The following is a 14,167-nucleotide window of genomic DNA, read 5'->3' on the forward strand; positions in this document are numbered from 1 at the left end:
GGCCCACAGACTCCTGTGTTAAAATGTCCACCAACGATAGGATACAAATTTACGAATTTACTGTGGCCACTTGTCAGCAGCAGTGATGTTAAAGCTGAGTGTATGCTGACCCCGGCCCAGCAGACAGAGCCTGAACTTCAGCAGGTAACAAAGGCAGTGATGAGCAGTCAGCGCTGCAGCTTCTATTTCTACAGCAGAATCACTGTTGCGATCATTTTGAAATCTTTTGGGCTGATTTTGTGTTTATATATAAAAACTATAAGAAAGTTCGTATGTGTGTGTCCTCATTAGGATTTGTGGGTCAGGTCGCACCTTGAGGTGCTGATCGGGGAAGATTTGAGGTACAGCCTGGACAGGTAGCCAGTCTGAGAGACAGACACATAGAAACAAACAGCCGTTCACCCTCACATTCACACCTGTGAGCAATTTACCATCATCATGTGCATGTCTCTGCACTGTGAGAGGAACCCAGAGTACCACACAGAACCCACACAGATACGGGGAGAACATGCAAACTCCACACAGACATATATAAATTTCATTTCCTGGATTATTTTCAAATTTAAAATCAATGCTGTTCAATATGTTTTTAAGGCCTTGATGAATGAAAATGAAGACTGAACCATGCCAAGATTAGATTCTCACTTTTATAAAGAAGCACAGCCTACATTAATTACTCTTCATGCTGGACGTGAGATCCAGACTTCCTGCTGTCTCTGCTTTTCTCACTCTTCCATTTTGGGAACAAACAATATACAAGCATCAGCATCTCTAAGTCATGCGCCCTCTGAGATATTACTGAGAATATATCTGAACTATTCTGAGTTAATGTGTCGACCCAACGTAACATCTTAAAATTATCGTGTATGACAACAAATAGACAACCTCTGTGAGCAGACGCCACTAAAGAAGTAACAGACTGAATGTGCAGACTTGACCGCACGTCTGTAAATGTAACAGCAAAAATTCAACACCTTCTTTTTTAGACTTTTTAATGACCCACCCCTGTGCCTGTCTTTATATAATAATAATAACTCCTTGTGATATAATCAATTGAGGTGGCTGGAGTGACCAATTAAAATAATTATTTCTTTTTAGAGTTGCAACAATCTGAAAGATAATAAACTTGTGATGCTTTAATAATTATATATCACTCTTATGGGATATATGATTGTAAGTGATACCAATTATTTATGCTTTGCACTCTGAAAACTTTCAGACTGAATTCCAAGTGTTTCCAGATGTGCAGACGGTCTTCAGTCTGACTGGTGAACAGGAAGTTTGTGTGTCACGCAGCACAAACACACAAACACGTCTGGAGTTTAAATTTAAACTCCCGCTGCTGTGGCTTCCTCCCCATCTTCCTCCCCCCACGGACACGACGTTTGAGAAAAGGAGGAAATCCCAAACAGCAGCATTGGTCCTTTCAGTCATGTGACCCGAATGTCTTTTCATGGTGTCATCGACACGCCCCCTGTCTCAGAGTGACATCATCAATAGCGATCTGTCCTCGTCGTCCAGTCCTCCGCTCAGCCTTCAGCAGCACCTGTGCACACACACACACACACACACGAACACACATATACACACACACACACACACGTCCGTCATCATCAGCTTTACAAACACTCTGAGACAACATCAAGTCACGTATCTGTCTCACCCTGTCCAGAGAGTGTGTCATTAAGGTAACCTCCGTGTGTCTCCAACCATGCCCACCTGTCCTACTCCACAGGGCGGGGCCATACCTGCAAGAGCCAATCAGGAGGAAGTGTTTACCGAGGTGACTGCAGTAGGAGTTAAGAAGTATAAAACTTGTAGAGCTCAGGCTCAAGTACCTTTGATCTCGTCCCCTTTTTCTTACAAACAGCTGGAGTACACCCACATGATGCCCCGTCAGCCAATGGGAGAAGGAGAGACACAGGTCACCGTGACTCCAGGAAGGGACTACCCCGATGGCCAGCCGAGCACCACGGACGCTTCTTTGTCCCGCCTTCAGCTCGGGGACAGACAGGTACCGCCCACCTGAGAAACAAACAGTCATCAGAGCAGAAACTGAGCTAATCAGGCTGGAAACAGATGCTGTTCAGAAGCAGATTAAAGAAACAAGCAACAAGAAAACAAACCTGAAACATTTGTAATACTCTAAACTTTGAGGCAAAGATGCTGCCGCTGCAGAGATGGTGCATTATTCTAGACCTAAATCATTAAAGGCAAAAATCAACATACAGTATTTCAGGTAAATTTTGAAAATTTATTAAAAAAAAACTAAAATCTGTCTCCTAAGTTTAGTAGAGCCTTACAGAGTATTTGTATCAAGTTTCAGAAGGTTTGAAATATAAATTGCCGAGGAGCAGAAAATTTAGTAAAAAGATGATGAATGGATGTCGGACGGCTCGGTATCAGATCAGCTCCGCTCACTGTCATCACTCGAGACAGTGGAGCTAAAAACTAAACTGAAAAAAGATAAAAATTTTAAATCTACAAAAAGAAAAACTTTAAAGCGCGTACTCACAAAGTGCTACACATTCAAGAAGTGTACGCACCCCAACATGTCGTACACACAAACACATATTCAAGCACAGCACGCAGGCTGATCCAAAGTTTAGACGCTCCTACGTCAAAGGGTGGTCACCTCCGGATTTAAATCAAGAACAGTTACAAGGTTACAAGATGCTCAGAGAGGCAGACTGCTGGAATACAGAATCAGCAGGTCTGCTTTATAAGAAGAAGCCTGAAGGGCTTTTTATACGATCTGTAAATTTGAAGCCAATAGAAGGATAGAAGAACAGGCCTCTGTGTGTGTGTGTGTGTGTGTGTGTGTGTGTGTGTGTGTGTGTGTGTGTGTGTGTGTGTGTGTGTGTGTGTGTGTTACCTGCAGGGTTGTGAACCGTCTCCCAGTGTAGATCTCCCTCCCTGTCAGACATCCAGTCACAGAGTCCGTGATCGAAGGAGCAGTGGAGCTCACCGACCTCTACGATCAGGAGAACAGGAACGCTGCTCATGACCGTCACAGAAATCCAAGGTCTTCTACTTTTTCGCCATTTTAACAACTAAAAATTTTGACTTTTTTTTTAACTTCTTCTTTTCAATGTTTCTCCACTGAAACCAGGATTTTATTTTGGATTTCTGCTCCTTGTTAGCTCTTGAATAATTTGTGGATTATAATCATGAGTAAATAAACTTCCCTCATGTAAAAACAGCTTTCTAGTGTTAAAGAGGAAGTTGAACTTTAAGGCCCTTTCTAATCTAAAGCTTCAAATCAAAGATGTGGCCAAAACTATTATGAGAGTGTGTTGTGGTCTCAGGGGTTTGTGGTCTTTGTGTTGTTATTGTTTAATGTTACTGAGGTTTGATTCCTGCTTTGATGTCGCTGCTGTTCAAAATACATAAAAATTTAATAATTTGAGAACAAAAGAGTAAAAAAATCTGTGCTGCTTTCATACTTTCAGGTTTTATGTCAGTTTGCAGATGTTTAATAAAGCAATGCGTCATATTTTAGTTCATGTAACCGTCTTAAAGTAAGTTTGATATGACTCTGTGATCCAGTGGTTTAAACAGGGATACTGTTGTTTTTATGAAAGCAGCCCCACACTTACCAGCATCGTCCTCCGCGATGTTTCCCAGCTCGATGTCAAACTCCCACACGTGGTTGTGACTGGGATGTCGAGGGACTGCAACGCACACGTACAAACAGGTAAATGATCAGTGTCACCATCAGTTTTATTATTGGGTTCTTGCTGATATTCAGTAATTAAAATGTTGTAATTAAAACAACCCATCAAAGATGAAAAGAAAAGCAAATGCACCAGCAAATATTTATGTAATCAATCACCATGACCTTCAGCATTTTTTATAGACCAATTCACAATGTGAGGACGGCTCAATCGACACACAGGATTTGCATACAGGTGTTTGTGGCACAGCGTCATACACTTGTTTTCTGTGAATTTCTTACTTGAGGAGGTCAAAGTGTCAGTTCTTTGAATTGTTTTGGTTACAATGCAAAAATTTATAAATAATCATTTTTAGTATGTTCATAAATGATTAGAGGTCTGATAAAAACTCCACAAGGCTTACAAGACACTGACAATCAGTAACAATCCACACAGCGTTATCACCACAGGCTGAAACAATAAAGTCACCAGGATCACTAAAGGGGTCAATTTCACTGGTTGACTGGTCAGGTCACACCTGCAGGCGCTCATCGGGGGTTTTCCCCTCAGAGCCGAGGGGATTTGGGATGAAATAATCTGTATCTTTGGCTGGATTTTCTCGTGCTGCATCACAAATGTTTAATCCTTCCAAAAATGATCTTATTGTGAAGGTTCTGTTTCTGTTAAGCAGTAAGCTCCATCCTTCCCATCTAGTGTTTTCCATGTTTTCCTGAAGAGACTGATTTAAGTTTGTTAAGGAAGTCTTTATCAGTCAGCTGCCGGTTAGACTCCCTCTAAAACATCTTGAACTGCAACTAGTGATCTAAGTAGTCTTTGTGCTTCTCTGGAGATTTACTGCAAGCTGGAGGGTCGCTCTAACCAGAACCTGCAGCATTCGAGAAGCGGTGTCACTACCAGTTGGTTTAGATGAAAATAAGCATTTTATTAGTAGTAAAATTATACTTGTAGCTTAAATACTACAGTTAGCAGGGACGTGTCATGGGTGGAGCTGCTGAAGCTGTGGCTGGCTGTGTGAAGCTTCATGAAACATTTAGTAGCATTGAAAATTCACACACTGAGAGACCAAACATGAAAGTGAGCTTATTGTTTGTAGATGTTGGAGGCCTCGGTGGCTGATTGGCTGTGCTGCTGTTCCAAAGTTTAAACTCAACTCACTCACCCTCTGTTTTAATGAAACGCAGCCACACGAGCGACATCTTTGACACAGCGAATATTAATTAAGCTAGCAACAGTTGTTATCTTAGAGAGAGTGCTCAGTTATACAAATTCATGGGCATGTGTTGTGTGTCCTTACTGTGCACGTCTCCTCTCTGCTTTTGCGTCACATCCTTGTTGATCCTGTTGTTCACTGTGGTGGTTTGCAGGGAGGTGCTCGGCAGCATCGTAGTAACTGCAGTAGTAGCTGCTACTGCTGTCGTAGTGGGAGGAGGCGGTGGTGTTGTCTGGGTTGTAGTGTCCAGTTCAGTTGTAGTAGGCAGAGTGGTAGGTGCAGTTGTACTTGTAACAGGTGTTGTTGTACTTGGAATAGTAGTAGCAGGAGTGGTGGGAGGAGGAGGAGGAGGCGTTGTTGGAGTTGCAGTATCCATTTCAGTTGTAGTAGGAAGAGTAGTAGTAGTAATAGTAGCAGGTGTTGTAGTTGGCATAGTAGTGGTAGCAGCTGGAGTAACTGGTGCAGTAATGACATCAGTTATAGGTGATGGAGTGGTGGTCATAAAATCAGTGGATGTAGACAGGAAGGTTGTTGTGATGATGGTAGTTGTGGGCTGGGTCGTGGTTGTTGTGATTGTGGTGGTTGGATGAGATGTAGTGGTAGCAGCAGTAGTGGTGGAGGTCGTGGGAGTTGTAGTTCTTGGTCTGTGCGGTTCCAAAATCACTTTGGGGATGGCTGTGAGTAAAACAAAGACTGTGAACTTTCAGGGAGCTGTTCCCCCACCCTCAGAGATGCGGGGACAAATACACTCAGTCAGGTTTGATTAGTGAACTGTTGACAGCAGGCGGTAGGTGATACTTTCATAATGTGGACAAACTAAGGGGCTCAAATGCATTAACACAACAGTTCACGTGTCCCAAAGATGACTTAAAAGTCAGTTTTTACAATGTGTGTGTGCGTGTGTGTGTGTGTGTGTGTGTGTGTGTGTTGGATCTTTTTCTAATTGTACAGTCATGAACTTTAACATGCTAACTAAAGCCTGTAGACTCTGAGATGTAGCTCCCCCCAAGCACTGCGCGGTGCTTGGGGGGAATTTGCTGGGTTGTCCACTCCAGGGAAGATTGTGGTTTTGTGTTAATACACACTTGAATGCTTCAGACCTGCAAACTGCCAAAACATGTGCTTTTATGCTCACACTTACTGATGATCAGTTAACCAAGTGCATCTGATTAGCAGCACCTGGCTGCTACGGTAAGGCCTACTTACTTTTCCACACACTGCTTCTGCACTTTAGCCTTTGTTAAGTAATGGATGCTGTAATGTTTACTTGCCTAATTTAAAGACCTGCTGTGGACCAGATTTTTAGTAGCTCCTGATATTTAAAACTTTGCAGATGAAAGAAGGTGTAATTTCTTTTTACCATGACTGTAAATAAAGATGTATGTATTTTTATAAGTATTTGTATTGCTGGGAGCTCTCTGGCCTCTGAACACCAGACCAGACAATTAACAAAGGTGGTAACAGCTTCACGTTACCTAAGACAAAGGTCAGTGGTCATAACTTATTTTAGCTTCGCTAATTCATTTAAATCTACAAGGAAAGTCTAGATAAGCGTGTTTGTGATGAAGAGCTGTTTTTACCTTTGCAGCTGCCGTCTTTACACCTGCACTTTGGAGACGATGGATTCAGAGAGCAGAATGGCCGAGTGTCCTTATCTGGTAACAAAGAGAGAAACTATGAAGAAGCTCCGCCTTCTTTTTTAACTTCTACACTTGTAAAACAAACAAATGCCCTTCTGGATACATTTGACCAGAAATCAGTCTGAAGAAATATTTTCACTTTTTTATTATACTATATTTAAAAAGGCAGCAACCTCAGGGACTAATAAAATTAAGCCAGTGTGGAAGCAGCAAACTGCAGTTCCTCTAATGTCCACTTGAGGCCCCCAAACTTCTGTATTAAAACATTAATATTAAAAATTTACAGCAGAACAAACATGTTTACACCCTGATTGGCTCAGTGGTTCATTTCCCATTCATAACCACTGCACAGGGGGTGAATTTTGTAACTCGCCATTTAAACAGTATCAAGGCTTAAAGTTTGCATTATTGGGGGCGTGGCCTCATTGGTGGACTGGTGAATTGGCAGCTGTTAGCTGTCTGCTAGGCTTCACCTCAGCTAATTGGAGTCTCTGAACTGGACCGTGTTCGTGCTGTTGGAGCCTTCTGTTACATTTTTAATGTAACTGTCTGGCAAATAAAATGGCTGCTGTGCGCTTCATCGTATTAAAAGACCATCAAAGAAGTCTGAGCTCCAATTTTTCAGCATGTTACTGAACACTAATGATCTGCATCTGTATGATGCAGCCATACAGCACTGGTTTATAACTGGTGGTCCATCTTTTCATCCAAATATGGTCACTTCTGGATCCAAAGAAAAACAGTAGGGCAGTGGCTAAAATGAGAAAGAGGAGATTTATAATGCTCCATCCGTCACACAGGCTATATCTATCTTTTATATACAGTCTGTGTACAGTCACACTCATTTAGGGTTTCTGCCTCACCGATGCAGGTGTACTGTCCGTTGATGTACATGAGTCTGAAGCCCAGGTGACATTTACAGATGAAGCTCCCGAACGTGTTCACACACTTCCTGCGACGAGGACACACGCCTCCACCCAAGACACACTCGTCGATGTCTAAAGAGAGAGAAGGAGGATGAAAGAAACTAGCATTTCTTCATCCAGGTATTAAAAAAAAAAAAAAACAGGCTAACCTACCGACACAGGTGCGCCTGTCTGGCCCCAGGCGTAACCCTGGTGATGGGCAGGTGCATCGCACTGCCCCTTTGATGACCTCACAGCCATACTGACAGTTGGCATGGTAACAGGTTTGGGCATCTGTGAGGGCGCAGACACACATGAAAATATGAAGGCTGACTCAGACGCATTCCTACTAAACCACTGAGCAGCACCTTCCTCTCACTCACACTGAAGCTGCAAGAGGTAGTGAAGGTGGATGAGATTAAAGCTGGGGTCAACCATCCAAAGCACCGGACAGCACACAAGACAGGTGGAGAAGGGAGTGCAGGCAGGGTGGAGTGGGTGGAGACGAGTATCAGGGATTATTTGTGACAGAAGGAGAGCAGCAAGAGTGAAAGGGAAGGTTTACAAGATGGTAGTGAGGCCTGCTGTGATGGATGGTTTGGAGATGGTGGCAATAACAGAAAGACAGGAGGTGGAGCTGAAGATGTTCACTGGGAGTGACCAGGATGGACAGGATTAGAAATGAGTCCATCAGAGGGAAAGCTCAGGTTGAGAACTTTGGAGACGAAGTTAGAGAGACAAGGCTGAGATGGTTTGGACATGTGCAGAGGAGGGAGAGCAGATATACTGAATAAAGGATGTTCAATACTGAGCTGCTGGCAGGAGGAAAAGAGGAAGACCACAAAGAAGATTCATGGATCTAGTGAAGGAGGACCTGCAGAGGGTTGGTGTGATAGAGTGGACAGAAGAATGAGCCACTTTAAATCTATATAAAGTCTAACTTACACACAAATGACACTAATAAAATTAATACCATGATATGTTCTGATTTTTGGTCAGGCCTCAGCACACAGTCTCTGATTTAGATTCTTTATCCTTCCCTAAATAGATCAGGGAGGTGACCCGAAAATAAAGCAGATCTTATAAAGTTCGTGACTGCACCGTGTTTTAAGTTAAAGTTCACACTGAATTTAAAAAAAATATCTGAGAGAAAATGGAGCAGACAGATGGAGAGAAACTCACTCCTGCAGCTGCCGTCTGGCTGCAGCGCGTACCCGTCCAGACAGTAACACTTGTAGCTGCCCAGCGTGTTCATGCAGCGGTGTTTGCAGGGCCGAGGCTTCACCCCACACTCGTTCAGATCTGAAACACACACACACACACACACACACACACACACACAGAAAAACATACACACACAGAAACACACACACAGAGGGGAGAGGGCAGAAATCAAACATTAAACTGAGAGCTCCTCTTCTCTCTGTGTTTTCACTTGTTTTGTCAGCCAGCAGGATTAACCTTTGACCTTCAGCCCTGAGCATTTTAGGAACGTGTGTTTGTGGAGACACTACCTGCCTCTTGCTCAAAGAGAAAAAGTGCATTCCAAGTGTAATTAATCACTTCCTCTTCAGGTAAAGGCTTGGTTTAAGGAATGGAAGGCAATGTAGCGTCATCTGAAGCGCTGGAAAAACATCTGTGTGTGTGTGTGTGTGTGTGTGTGTGTGTGTGTGTGTGTGTGTGTGTGTGTGTGTGTGTGAGTGGATGCGCTCAGGACTGAAACCATCACAATCAGGCGGGTCGTCTCGGCTTCAAAGGGCTGTTTGAGGTCTCTCAGTGAGCGTCCTCTCAAAGACAGAAGTCCAAACACACGTGTTGTATTACAGAGTGTGTGTGTGTGTGTGTGTGTGTGTGTGTGTGTGTGTGTGTGTGTGTGTGTGTGTGTGTGTGGCACTCCAGATGCTGTTTTATGGTCAGGATATGAGTCATAATGAAGTCTCTAATCAGGACATTAACACTGTGTGTGTGGGTGGAGTAGGCCTGAGTGTGTGTGTGTGTGTTGGTCTAAGATTAGAAACAGTAGTTAGGGTGTGTGTTTGTGTGTTTTGGGGGTCTTCAGGTAAAACACGCCCTCGCAGGTCAAACAAACACGACAGGAATGCGTCTGTTTGCTCCTCTGAGGCATGATGGGAGATCGAATCTCTGTGAAACCAGGAATCCACATCTGGACCAGCTCCCCGCAGATGTGCTGCAGAGTTCTCACCATGGGAGCGACTTCATGAAGTTTATCAAAGCCCTCCATTCATCATTGAAGGACTCCTGTTACTTTATTAAATGATAGTTTTCTTGTGTTTCTGTCTTGTCTCAGACACACCTGTGAGGCCCACTGCTTATTTTGACCTCAGTGGATTTAAATTCAAAGAGTCAAAATGTGATTGAAGAGCAGACTTTCACTGTGAGCCTCTGGATGAGCAGCAGCTTTATACACACTCCCCCAGGCTTAAAATGAGTGGGACAATTGATTGAGAGGCAGTTTCATGGCCAGGTGAGGCCTGTTCCCTCATTATTTCAGCACATATGATATCTGAAGTTGAATCAAAGTGTTGAATTTTTATTTTCAAGCTTTTCATTAGGCTGAAAATCTAAATAAAGAACAGGAGGAATATTCTCGAGGATGTAGGTTTTAGCTTCAATCAAGGGACGCCTTCATGGATGGACACAGCGTTTACACTCAGGACACTTTAACAGCAGCACTGATCTGCGGGTCACTCGTGTCTACACAAAACTCCTCCATTTAATTACACATGCATAAATACAGAGACGTGAGTGCAGTTTTGTTACCATGTCTGAACCCGGTGCACTGCTGAGTAAAACATACCTTGGTTACAGGCCTTGCCCGTGTATCCTGGGTGGCATTTGCATTGGTCTGGTCCAACACACTCTCCATGTTTACAGCCCTGCTGACAGTGAGCTGGACACAGACACACGCACACACATAGGTTGTTAACATACATTGAATCATGCACAAACATATGTCAGGCTGACTGGCTGCAGATCAGTTTTCAGTCCTGGATGAAATAGCACACTCCAGTCTCTGCAGCTGTTCCACAAAAACAGACTTGAAGTTGATTTCCTTCCTTTCAAGCAGCTGCTGGTTTCAAAAAACATCCGTCAGTCCAGTTTATTTGTGAACTTGTCTCCATCACCTGTCTCTCTTCATTATAATGGATTTCAATTATTCCCAACATCTCACTGGTTTTGCTGGACAAAGTAAAGCAAGAGCAGTTCTGCAAAATAAGCAATACCTGATGTAAAAGTATTTAAGCTGGTCTGATTTCTTCAGCGGTGATTTTTGGATCAATTTTCTTTCTTTCTTTTTTTGCAGAGAAACTGAAATTTCACGTCCCAATGAACCCGCTGACTCTGCTGAGTGTACAGATTCAAAGATCTGGACTCGCCCACACGAGGAAACAATGGCTACGTTCACACTGCAGCCTAAAGTGACCCAAATCTGATTTTTTTTTCACCCTCATGCGACCTGTATCCAATCTTTTCATGCCAGTCTGAACAACACAGATTGGATTTTTTCAAATGCGACCCAGGCCACTTGGATATGTGGTCCTAAATCCGATACATATCCGATCTTTTCAAATGCGAGTGTGTACGGCCAGGTCGCATTTATCTGACCTGCACGTCAATGATACTCGACAAACGTCACTATTCTGCATCCCGTTACGCGGACGCGGGAAGGAAAACGTGTGACTTTTGCAAACATTGAGCGCGCTCGCTACATGTGACGTTATCGCGTCCTCTACTGCGCATGCAGGACACTTTCAGGTTCGTCTGCTGTTCACACACAGATCATATCCAAGTTGCATATATTTGGAAATGTGAACGACCACGCAAAAAAAAATCGGATTTCACAAAAAAATCGAAATTGGGTCACTTCAGGCTGCAGTGTGAACGTAGCCATAAAGAGCCCAACTCATTCAGGGAACTGCTGCAGTTCCTCTAATGTCTACTTGAGGCTCTCCCCAAAACCATGTTCAAACAAACTTTACAGCAGAAATAAACATGTTTACAGCCTGACACAAAAACTGTTTTGGTCTCTGTAGATAATTTCCCCCTTCATTGCAACTGTAAGGGCTGAATCTTTTTTCTGTTTAGATTGTATTAAAGCCTAAAGTTTGCAATATTGACAGATGGATGACGACACAGGCGGCTGTAGCTGCTAGCTGTCTGTCAAGCTTCACCTCAGCTAACTGGGGGCCCTGAACTGGGCCTCTGCACTGCATTTGTGCTGCTCAAGCCTTCAATTACCTCAAGATTAATATGATTGGCTGTGTGGTTAATTGTGTTAACGGACCATCCAGGAAGTCTGTGCTCCAGCTCCAATGAGTGAAATTCTAGTATTTTATTTGGAGGTTACTTAATTAGCACAAATTAGCAGTTATCCATGTGTGTTTGATGAAGCCATGTAGTCTAGTGGTGTAGCTTGCTAACTAAGCTAGCTAGCATTTTCACATTGAACCCAAAAACCCAACAAGGCGCTGGCCAAAAAACTGAAGCTTCAGAATGTGTAGTGTAAAACCTGCAGTCACTGTCTCTACTGACATCTTTTATATACAGTCTATGTTTTAACAGTCAGTCACAGTAAACTCAACTGACCGATCAGTTGGTCAACAAGGACTAAAAGGAAATCTGTGCATCCTTACGTTCACATCGCCCCCAGTCCAACTGTTTCCAGCCCCAGCAACACTCCACGCTGTTGCCATGGCGGCAGAGGCCTCGGGACAACGCGGCCTGGTCCGCCCAGCTGCAAACACAGTGACATGAATACCCAGCATGTTTAAGGATCATGTTTAGAGGATCATGCTTGTTACAGGGGGACTATTTTTCCTTGCAGCTGCCTGCCCCGGGGGTCACGTGACCCTCTGGATGAGCAGAATTTAAATCAAATTAACTGCGTGTGGACAACAAGCAAAGACACGGAAACAACCTGAGGGAGAAATCTGACTTCAGGCTTTAAAAAAACACTCCTCCATGGCTGCATGAGCTCTGACTGTTTGGCTTATGTCGCCTGTACGAGTTGAGACCGGCTGGCTGTGTCTGTGTGTGTGTGTGTGTGTGTGTGTGTGTGTTCTTGACATCTCCTGTTTCCTCGTGCCTGTCTGAACATGAATTATATCAGCCGGAGAGCAGAGGAGGGTGCTGTGCTTCTCTTTTCCCAGCTCCCTCCACATACTTTCACCCCTCCCAGTGTTTCCATCATCATTCCTTGCTAGTCATTCTTTAACCCTGGAGTTTCATCTTCCATTCCTCTCTGTCTCTTCCCACATAAATGACTCCATGGTTTTGGATACTGTCTTTGAATTAAAATGTTCTGAAATTGCACACACACCGTGTGTCATGTCTACTTAACCATAAGCTCTAGATTTGCCATTTCTGCAGCCACAGCCTTTAATTAGAAACAAGACCAAACAGAGCTTCCTGTTAGGATGGAAAAGCTCCTGTTTGCACTGTTACAGGTGTGCATTACTTTTACTGTGCACTGAAATACACCAGGCAACTGAAATACAACATTATGAGCAGAATTATTAAAGATAATCTGTTTAAAATACCCATGAACACATTTCTCATATAATAAATAGCCTTAATAAAAAGTTTAACCTGGTAAAAAAATTCTTAGACGACAAAGCTCAAATAAATCTCTGACCTGTCGTGGTCCAAGCGCTGGCCCCGGGTCCACAAACAAAAGCAGGACAGAAGAAATAGAGCCAGCATCCTGCGTGTTTAACCCGGGACAATAACAGAAGCACGGCCCAGTTCGCTCCAAATGTCTCAGGCTTCGGCGGGGAGTCGGTACCGATGTAAACCCAAGCGGTGCATAAAATATAAAAACATGCAGTTTTTTAAATGAAATAACCTATTAAAGTTGCAAAAAGCCGCTGAATCCTCCTCCTCAAAGACTGACTAGTAAAAGCTAATCAAAAATGACGCAGCTGTGGAGGTTAAACTGCGGTTATTAGACTAAAATCCGCTAAATCTTCGCTCCGTTCGTGCCGCGTGCGCACCAGAGAGAGAGACAGCTGCAAAGTGGGTCCTCGCGCACTTGAATTCTGCTGTTTGGAGCCGCGTGCCGACAGACCCGGGTCACACGCACACACAGCGCGCGAGCAGGAAGTTTGCAGTGACTGAAACAAACACGGATTTATTCTTTTAACCGCCCGCGCGCGCGCTCTGTTGATCCATAAACACAGATGCACCGTGGGCGCGTGCGGCTTTTCATTCATGACCACTTCATCAGCATCTTGCACCAATCAGATCTTTATGAATCCTGCCTGGGTTTACGTCACACTCGGGGCAAACGCTACTCTCTGACGTCAGATTCCTAGGTAGCCACGCGCAAAGTTCACAGTGACGTTGTTACATCGTTTAAAACAATAATAAGTAACCAGTTTATTATTATTTTACTACTGTTATTACTACACTAATAATAGGAGAAAATACACTAATAGTATTTTAATTGCTGTGAAAAAAAGAATTTCCCAAATATAGTAAAAATACAAATATTTGTATTATTCATATTTTTATAATTAAATTTGAAAATAAAAGAATAAGAAAATATTTTGTAGTTTTTGTATATTGTATCAAATTTTCATAATAACTGAAATGGAGACATATTGCAGTTATTATTTCAGTTTTTCTTATTGAAAATAACATTTCAGGTATTTAACAGTTAGTATGATGCTACAGATCATTGCTATGTGACTTATTTTTACAGTTGAAGAAATT

The 14,167-nt window shown here is 43.1% G+C and overlaps 1 protein-coding gene across 1 annotated transcript; it reads right to left on the minus strand.

The window, feature by feature from the left end:
- Positions 1-642: 642 nt before the first annotated feature.
- Positions 643-13,642, minus strand: LOC115797298 (nephronectin-like). Its single transcript, XM_030753837.1, has 13 exons — positions 13,089-13,642; positions 12,088-12,188; positions 10,251-10,343; positions 8,615-8,734; positions 7,607-7,726; positions 7,391-7,525; positions 6,468-6,542; positions 4,972-5,562; positions 3,600-3,674; positions 2,876-2,974; positions 1,839-2,025; positions 1,664-1,748; positions 643-1,546 (listed from the first exon to the last, which is right to left on the minus strand). The coding sequence occupies exons 1-13, from the start codon at positions 13,154-13,156 to the stop codon at positions 1,460-1,462; spliced, it is 1,836 nt and encodes a 611-aa protein (XP_030609697.1). The 5' UTR covers positions 13,157-13,642; the 3' UTR covers positions 643-1,459.
- Positions 13,643-14,167: the final 525 nt, after the last annotated feature.

This window comes from Archocentrus centrarchus, chromosome 18 (assembly GCF_007364275.1).
Source record: "Archocentrus centrarchus isolate MPI-CPG fArcCen1 chromosome 18, fArcCen1, whole genome shotgun sequence".
Classification (NCBI taxonomy): Eukaryota; Metazoa; Chordata; class Actinopteri; order Cichliformes; family Cichlidae; genus Archocentrus; species Archocentrus centrarchus.